Source organism: Colias eurytheme, chromosome 19 (genome assembly GCF_061535395.1).
Source record: "Colias eurytheme isolate Ceu_HAF_F1 chromosome 19, ilColEury1 Martin Lab GWU primary, whole genome shotgun sequence".
In the NCBI taxonomy this organism is placed as follows: Eukaryota; Metazoa; Arthropoda; class Insecta; order Lepidoptera; family Pieridae; genus Colias; species Colias eurytheme.
The window spans coordinates 5,957,310-5,965,757 of record NC_142998.1 but is presented as its reverse complement, the minus strand read 5'-3'; the positions used below and the strand labels follow the sequence as shown (position 1 = coordinate 5,965,757).

At 29.2% G+C, this 8,448-nt stretch overlaps 1 protein-coding gene across 1 annotated transcript; it reads left to right on the top strand.

Annotated features, from left to right (window-relative positions):
* The first annotated feature begins 1,372 nt into the window (after positions 1–1,372).
* Positions 1,373–8,118, top strand: LOC149900197 (alpha-tocopherol transfer protein-like). The gene is made up of 7 exons (XM_090113178.1): positions 1,373–1,530; positions 1,754–1,829; positions 4,594–4,753; positions 5,931–6,177; positions 6,854–6,964; positions 7,384–7,517; positions 7,729–8,118. The coding sequence occupies exons 2-7, from the start codon at positions 1,754–1,756 to the stop codon at positions 7,832–7,834; spliced, it is 834 nt and encodes a 277-aa protein (XP_089969304.1). The 5' UTR covers positions 1,373–1,530; the 3' UTR covers positions 7,835–8,118.
* Positions 8,119–8,448: the final 330 nt, after the last annotated feature.

Below are 8,448 nucleotides of genomic sequence, written 5' to 3'. Positions count from 1 at the left end.
TAGCGATCTCCTCACATCCGAAGAACCCACCGATGAAAATATCGTACAGAACATTAGTGCTAAGGAACAACTGGAAAGTGATGGGGAAGAGGAAGTCGAGGAATCACCATTACCTACCGCAGAAGAGGCATTAAAAGCTGCAGAATTATTATCACGATTTGTTCACAGCAATATTGAAAATGATAATATGTCTTCTATACACAATAGTATTAGAGACTGTTTTTACAATAAAATGAAAAAAACAAAAGCAGACAAAAATTACAGTGTACGTACAGTAAAAAAATACACTTGTAGGTATGTTTTATTATAATAATCTGCTGATTACGTGCAATTTTCATTTTGATTTAATTTTTACGTATACATATGCAAGTATACTATGTTTCTGTATTAAAATACTTAAATACATACATATTTACATAAAAAAGATATTTCATTTCACATAACGCTTTGTATCACGTCCGCTTATTATGACGTGTTTGTCGATTCCCTTCGATGTCATTACTCATTATAAACGGATTCCACTGTATTTATATAATACTTTTATTAATAACTCCATAAATATAAGTTGTTTTTCTTTTCGTTTCCTTGAAGTAATTTAGCGTAAAATTAGTAATATTATGCTAATATTTTTTGACAGGCCTTAAATAATTAACTTAATAAATTTAAGTTGTGATTTAATGTATTTTTATCAAGCAGAAGGTACATATTATGTACATATACTTTGATATAAAAAGAATAATAATTAATAAATGATAACGACAAAAACTTAATTAAGTAACTACATATTTTGTAATGTCATAATATAATATGTACTTGAACATGCTTGCAAATTCGTTGATGTTTGAAAAAAGAAGTTTTAAGGTCTGTGAGTTGTGACCACACTTGTCTTGGAAGGATCGAATGAATAAATTATAATTATAAATATAAATAATAGAAAAAAATCGATCACGAGGCTATCAAATTAAAATTTTAAATTCCTTATTTCTAAGTCGTGGCTCTCTATTAATTTTTTTTTAGTTTTACTTGATGCAATAACTAGGTACCTGTGTTGGATTATAACATAAGTATAGCTATACTATTTAGATCGTTCTCTTACATAACAATTATTTATTGATTGATTCGATTAAAGATGGGGACGATTCATAAATAAAACATGTTATGTAAGGTAAGATATCAAAAAAGTCAATTAAAAGTGATACGCATTGCAATTTACTTTCTTGAAATTATTTACAATATCTATTATCTAAGTAGTATCTACACGCGCGTGAAATTATGAAAAATGAAAAGTATTTTAATGCGAAATTAAACCAATGAAGGTGATGATGAATGTGTATTGTGACAACGTCTAAATATTGAGATTAGTGATTATACCTATGGTAAAGTTGTTGACGAGTTGTACTCGCTCAAATAGTGTTGTTGGAAGGATAGTGGAGCAAAGCATTGGCTGCAGTCAGCAACCTCACACCAACCAGAAAGGTTGGATGAAGCATAATTGCTATCTCATAAGTGTGTAACCACGCGTCTTGTATCGTAAGCAAATTTTCTAAATAAATTTTCGCCTACGCAAATCAATTTTGTTTATTTGTTTTGCTATTGTTCGCATAATAATTAGTACTGATTAAATATTTTGCACAACGTAGTGTTTTCATGATCGTTTAGTTGCTTCAATTGTGTGTATTTTATGACATAATGAGAAAAATAAGAATCAGATAACGAGATAAGCAGTTATAAAACAGTACTTCCTTTTTTTCAGATGACGGCTAAAAGTAAAGATGTTGCTTTTATCAAGGAATGGATGGCTAAAGAGCCTTATCTTCCCAAAGACCTAGGTAAGATTTTAAAACTCGATATTTTTTGTTACTATTTTTTGCACGCCTCATAAGCGAAGCGTTGAGGTGGGTACTACTGTCACTTCGCGCAAAACATCTGATTTTTCAAACTTAAAATGTCTTTATGTATCATACATTGCACTTGTAAGATAATACATACACACACATATTAAGAAAAAACACTATTTTTAACGTTCATGATATTTTTGATGTCATTTTTGTTATTTAAACTAGTTAAAAAACAGTTTAAAAAAGTTCTGTCTTGGACGTCCGTGTGTCTGTATGTGCGGATCCTTTTTCTTGTTAACACGATAGCGACCGAAATACTTTACTAATCGAGTCTTTTTTTTTCTCTTACGCTTGAGTATGCTCAGGAATAGAACCCTTTCATTTTTCAGGGTCTGATTCGATGTGGTTTAATTGTTATTAAATAAACAAAAATAATAATTAATAAATATTTATTAAAAAAAATTATGAGGCGTGCACTTTTGGATTTTCCAAATTATTTTTTACACTATGAACTGTACAATAAATATTTTTTTTTTATCAAAATATACCATTGGATACTTTGTATAAATATTATGGACAATATTAGAGATTTAAACATAAAAGGAAAATATATATATATTAAATGTACAGTTACCTACTTAAAAATGACATGAGCTATCCCTACTAATATTATAAATACGAAAGAAACTCTGTCTGTCTGTCTGTCTTAAATTTGGTATACCTTAAGCTTATAGGTAGGTGAACTAGCTGTTCGTCGCTGCTCCGCCCCGGCAAATTTTGCTTTTCATGGAAATTTTTAAAATTTTTATTAGTTTATTTTTCACATTTTTCCTCGTATTTGTACGAGGCCTTTGCCTCATCATAAGGATAAACAGGCATTTAAAAGATTTATCTAATTCGGCGCAATCGTTTAGAAGTCACGCACGTATCTACTTACGTACAAACATTTATTTTTTTATATCAGTTTTTTTTTCAATTTTGAGTAAATATAAGAGTATACTTACATGCTCTGCACGCACAAGTTATGTAAATAATACCTACCTAAATATTTTTTAAACAATTAGGTATAATAATAATTTTCATCTATCATCATCATTATAATTAAACAACCAAATTAATAATTAGTTTTAAGTAGAGTTTACGATATAAGTAGGTATTGTAAACATGAGACGCTACAAATCTCTATTTTTTTCCGTGAATATAAATGGCAGACATTTAAAAAATAATAAATTAATACCTATTTAAGTTTCGCTTAAATTGCTTATCTATTAATTAAATCTCTTATTTAAATTGCATGCATTTGTACGTCAAATACTGAATTTAATCACAGATTGTCATTTTTAAACGTTTCCTATAAAAATCTAACATCACTGTTTGTGATTACCAGTATAGTAGATATATATTATAGGTATGTGCTCCGAGTTAAAAACTCCCTCATAAGTTAAATACCCTCATCAATAGCTACAATTGATAGAAAATTAGTATATTTATCTCGCATTTTTTGATCTGTCTGAAGAATAAATACTAAAGTAGCGTAAGAAAGAATTTTACGGCTTTGTTACCCTTAAAGAAAGCGTACAGTTATTAAGAACAATATTCATATTCTACACACTATATTTAAACATCAATTCGTTTATTCGCTTCTAAAATATTATCATAAGCTATAGGCTACAGGCTACAAATCCTACATATATACTACTACAAATCCTACCTATACAATAATTAGGTAGGTCCCGCGACACATTTCAAAAGGTTTACCTACCTCGGTAATTATTGCGTTTGTTTAGTGAAGAAAATCCTTATGTATTCATAATTTGTTTAATGTACTTATTCAAATAATACGATTTCACACACTTGTGAAACGTAGTAAAGCGTCTTGTCCATTTTCATATGCGTCCTTGTAAATGGTATACTGCACTAACTACCTATCTATTAATAATTATTATTTAGTCTTGCAAAATACTGTTCTTTACGTTTTGATGATTCGTTAGATATCGATTAATATTCGAATTCCGTATCAAATTATATTCGAGACTAGAGTTCTGTAAACAATGAACAGATAGAAATTAATATTTTGCAATAAAAACACGTTGATTTTATAATGATTGTGTATAATTTGTTTCCGATTCCTGAGTTCTTTGCCGGATAGGATAATGAACTGTAAAATGTTTTATTATGGTATGTAACAATACATTTTCTTTCAATTAGCAGAGTTTGTAAATACTAAATGGTAAGTTTTAGTTAGCGTAAGCGTTGATTTTAGCTGATTAGTATTAACTTTCTTAAAAATTAAAGGTTTTGAGTATGTTTATAGAAAGTTATATCCGGAAATACTTTATCGATAGATAGCTTGGTACAATTCAGAAAGATATTGTGTCGTTTTTATGTTTTATTTGTAACTAGGTTTGGCCCACGACTTTGTACGTGCATCCCCGATTTTCCCCGTTCCCGCAAGAATTTCGGGAAATCCTTTCTTAGCGGATGCCTACGTCCTAACATCTACCTGCATGCCAAATTTCAGCCCGATACGTCCAGTGGTTTGGGCTGTGCGTTGATAGATCACTATATCAGTCACCTTTGAGTTTTATATATGTATATAGATTGTTTAAAGCAATGATAGAATAAATCGATTTCTTACATGCATTTCGTGACGGAAAACGAAATTTGTCCAGCGATTGTAATTTGGTACACTACCAATTATCTGCAAATTGTCGAATTTATTTCAATATACACGCAATTTATTTTCATATTACAGATGACAGCATGATAGAGAAATTCTTGCACAGCTGCTACGGGAGTCTGGAGAAAACAAAAAAGTGCATAGATAGATTTTGTTCTACACGAAGTCAGATGCCTGAATTATACTCGGGAAGAGATCCCTTTTCAAAAGAAGTAGAGAACATTTTCAGTGTGACGTAAGTAATTTAGTAAATAACTCTACCTAATTTTATTAAAGTGTAAAAAAGGTGTAAAATTGAATTATTATCAAAAAATACAGTGAAGGTTGATTGAGGTACGAAATTTTCGGACAAAATATCTATAGGTAACTTAATATTTTGTTCACAGCAGGTTTTTATTTGGTTAAAAATAACTTCAAAACTGTGAATATTGTCAAATATAATATGTTAAAATGACGTCCTTCATTCATATTCCTGTTCAAGATTTTAAATCTTGATTATCAGTTTATTTATCTATCATTTTTAATAATTTTATTGCTACAACGAAACAAAGAAGTGCAGTTAAAAAGTACATACATATTATGTAGGTACATGCAGCGTAGTCAAATAGATATGTAATTTTTATTAGTTATGTAACTTCTAGATACAATAGCAATGTGCAAATATATTTTACACTTAACATTTACTCATCCGTGGACTACCTATATCAATGAATAGTAGAGACATTTTTTTATAATCTAAAAACCGCGGAGCACAGCTAGTCATTTAGATTTCTCGATATTAGGTGATAACGAATTTAAAGCTATTATAATATAAAGCTAAATCAAATTATTAAACTACATACAGTTATAGTTATGTAACTTCTAAAGAAACAATAGCCAATACTTTGGCGTACGTCATACTTTCAATTAAAGGTGAAACAATATGTACTAAAATATTTTATTGTACCGACTCTCTTACTTCTATCCATAAAGACACTATTAATATGTAATAGGAATAACATAAAATATCTACAGGTTATAATAACAATTAAGTATTATAATTTCGGATGACTCTACTAAACACTCATATAGTTTGAAACTTTCAAAGGTTAATAACTTTGATTTTTTTCAAGAATATTATACAACGTTAAAATGTTAGCTAATGAATAAAATGTAGTATAAAAAAGTGAGAGTCACGCTTGTTGCGTAGAAGTTATTGAAACATAATGTAATGATGATGAATCAAAACATTTATTATAACGCCTATATAGCGTGCGATTATGCGATTTGTCTTTACAAAAGATATTTTTTTACTTTCTCAATTATTGCCTGAAAGCGTTTATAACTATACCTATAAGTAGTGAATGTATAAGAATGAAGTAAAATACTTGAATGAAGTAATATATCACGTTAAAATGCTTCATAATTTACAGGCGAGTGTGTGCATACAAAGCCGGTGAGAATGAAATACTGATCCATCACTACGATGACCCAGACCTGGAGCAGTTCTCCTTCTACGATATCCTGAAAACCCTCACGATACAGGCGGACTATTGGATCAGATTTCACAACGTTTTCCCAGAAGGCCACATCGTCATATTGGACATGTCATCGTTTTCTTTAAAAATGATTCCAAAAGCCAACATTATGTTCTTCAGAGATTTTGTCTTGTTTCTTTTGGTTAGTATATATAAAAATAGATAATATTTTCCGTATACAGTAACTATTTTTTTTCTCTTTAAAATGAATGGAGGTCTCCTTGTGCCAACTGCAACGACATAAACATAGGACGAAAATATTATGTACATGTAGAGCGAAACATTTACAAGATAACCTGAAAGTTTTTCAAATATTTTTTACTGTGTCGGTTAAAGTAACGTACCAATACATAATATGTGAACATATATTATTTATATACCGTATGTATCTCGGCATTCAAGAGAACCTCTATCGTTTTCTAAGATCTGCTATAAATAGTAATTTAATAAATCGATTTTCAACTGTAAATTAATCAACGATAACGTTTAAACAGTAATTAACTTCGTATAAATCATTTATTCCATTTACAGAAACAGACAGTGAAGGCCAGAAGCGCCCCATCACGCACCTTACACACATAAATTTTATAAATCCTTTTTTTATTTCGCTCAAAACAATGCTCCTATGTTAATTTTATTACAAACGATACGTATTAAATGCGACTGGTTTATGCCAATCACCTCTATAAGATTAAGTTTAATAAATTATTACCTTATGTTTGATATACTTACGTACTATCTTTTTTCATTCAGTCTGCAAGAGTTTTCAAGATTCTACAATAATGACTCTACCTATTATAAATTCGTTTTTTTTACAGGAAGGTATGCCCGTACGAGTAAAGAAAGTATATGGTGTGAATGCTCCATCATATTATGACAAACTATACTCGCTAATTAAACCAGCTCTACCTTCAGAAATTTGCGATATAGTGAGTAAATAATATAATAATATAATTCGTCAGCAGATTTAACTAAATCGTAATTCGTAATTTCCCTTATTTTTTATGGGCATTGTAAATCTTAAAATAGTCTATTATGTTATTGTGATTTGTGTGTGGAATAATAAGTAATTCATAAATAGATTTATTCGGTCATCGGGTTTAGTTATTAATATAATCTCATTTTTGATCTATCTCATTCACATTAATAAATTATAAATATCAAAATATAAAAAAAAAAACTAAATTGCTTTTGATTATTGGGTAGAACTATAAATTAATTGCTGTGTTCTAAAATATAAAAATATACCTGAGAAATCTTCAGGCTTTTAAATCATTATAATTAACTAGGTAGTTGTTAAGTATAAAAATAAAAATAAAATAAATTTTTACAAAATGTTTATTTCCAGATCCACTTTTTCCATGACTATGAAAGTCTACACAAGCATATCGACAAGAAATATTTGCCAGTCGAGTATGGAGGTGACGCTCCCAGCACGATGTCAGAAAATGCAGACTGGATTAAGAAAATTAGAGAAAAGAGGTATTATTTCAAGGATTCAATTAGTCATTCAATATCCTTATTAAGGTTTTTTGTTTAAAATAAATATAAGGTCCAGGTTGTTATTGGACTCAAGTTCTACTAGTTAAAAGTCGTTATATAGAAAATTATGTCCTTTTGCTGAGATGGTGGGTATCCTTTGTAAATGAAAATATTCCGTACATCTTAATAAGGAATAATTATTTATTTGCAGAAAATTGTTCCTAAACGACAACCTGTGGAAAGCTGATCTCAAAATAAAACCAAAAACTGATGGAAACGCTATGAATGGATCCTTCAGGGCACTCTCTATAGATTAATTTTATTATTCTTATACTTTTGGTGCTTTAATAAGTACATTTATTTAACTGAACTGGTCAATGTATCGTAATTTTATTATTATAATACATAAATGCACATTGTTTTACATCGTAGACTGAAATCGGAATATAATATTATATTCCGATTATATATTTATAAGTGTAAGAAAAGTTTTGTTTCATTTTTACCAATTTTATCAGAACAAAATTGCACTAACAATGTGTATTTATCACAAATACCCATGTATTATCGTATTAAATATTATTAAAGAAAATCAAAGTTATCGTATTTTTCTTTTCAATTCTCCAATCCTCCATCTTTTATTCATGCTTTTCAATATTTTGAAATTATCACCGTAATATTTTATGTAATCAATTACCACTATCGTACTTACCATTTTTTTTTGCACTCAAATTTATCTTAGCCTACCACAATCCCCAGATCATTAGTCGAATCACATTTCTATCGATTCTCTATAAGAGTCGATAATATTAGTTACTACGCCTTTTAAAAACTAATCAAAAACATTATAATAAAACTTTGCTCAGATTTTTATTAGAGTATAATTCATGAATAAGCGTCCATGGAGTTTAGGATGTTTTCCTCGTGTAAA

Coding starts and splice junctions, on each gene's coding strand:
- LOC149900197 (XM_090113178.1), top strand. CDS start 1,754: ATGACGGCTAAAAGTAAAGATGTTGCTTTTATCAAGGAATGGATGGCT. Junction 1,830..4,593: donor TTATCTTCCCAAAGACCTAG/GTAAGATTTTAA, acceptor TTCATATTACAG/ATGACAGCATGATAGAGAAA. Junction 6,965..7,383: donor CTTCAGAAATTTGCGATATA/GTGAGTAAATAA, acceptor GTTTATTTCCAG/ATCCACTTTTTCCATGACTA.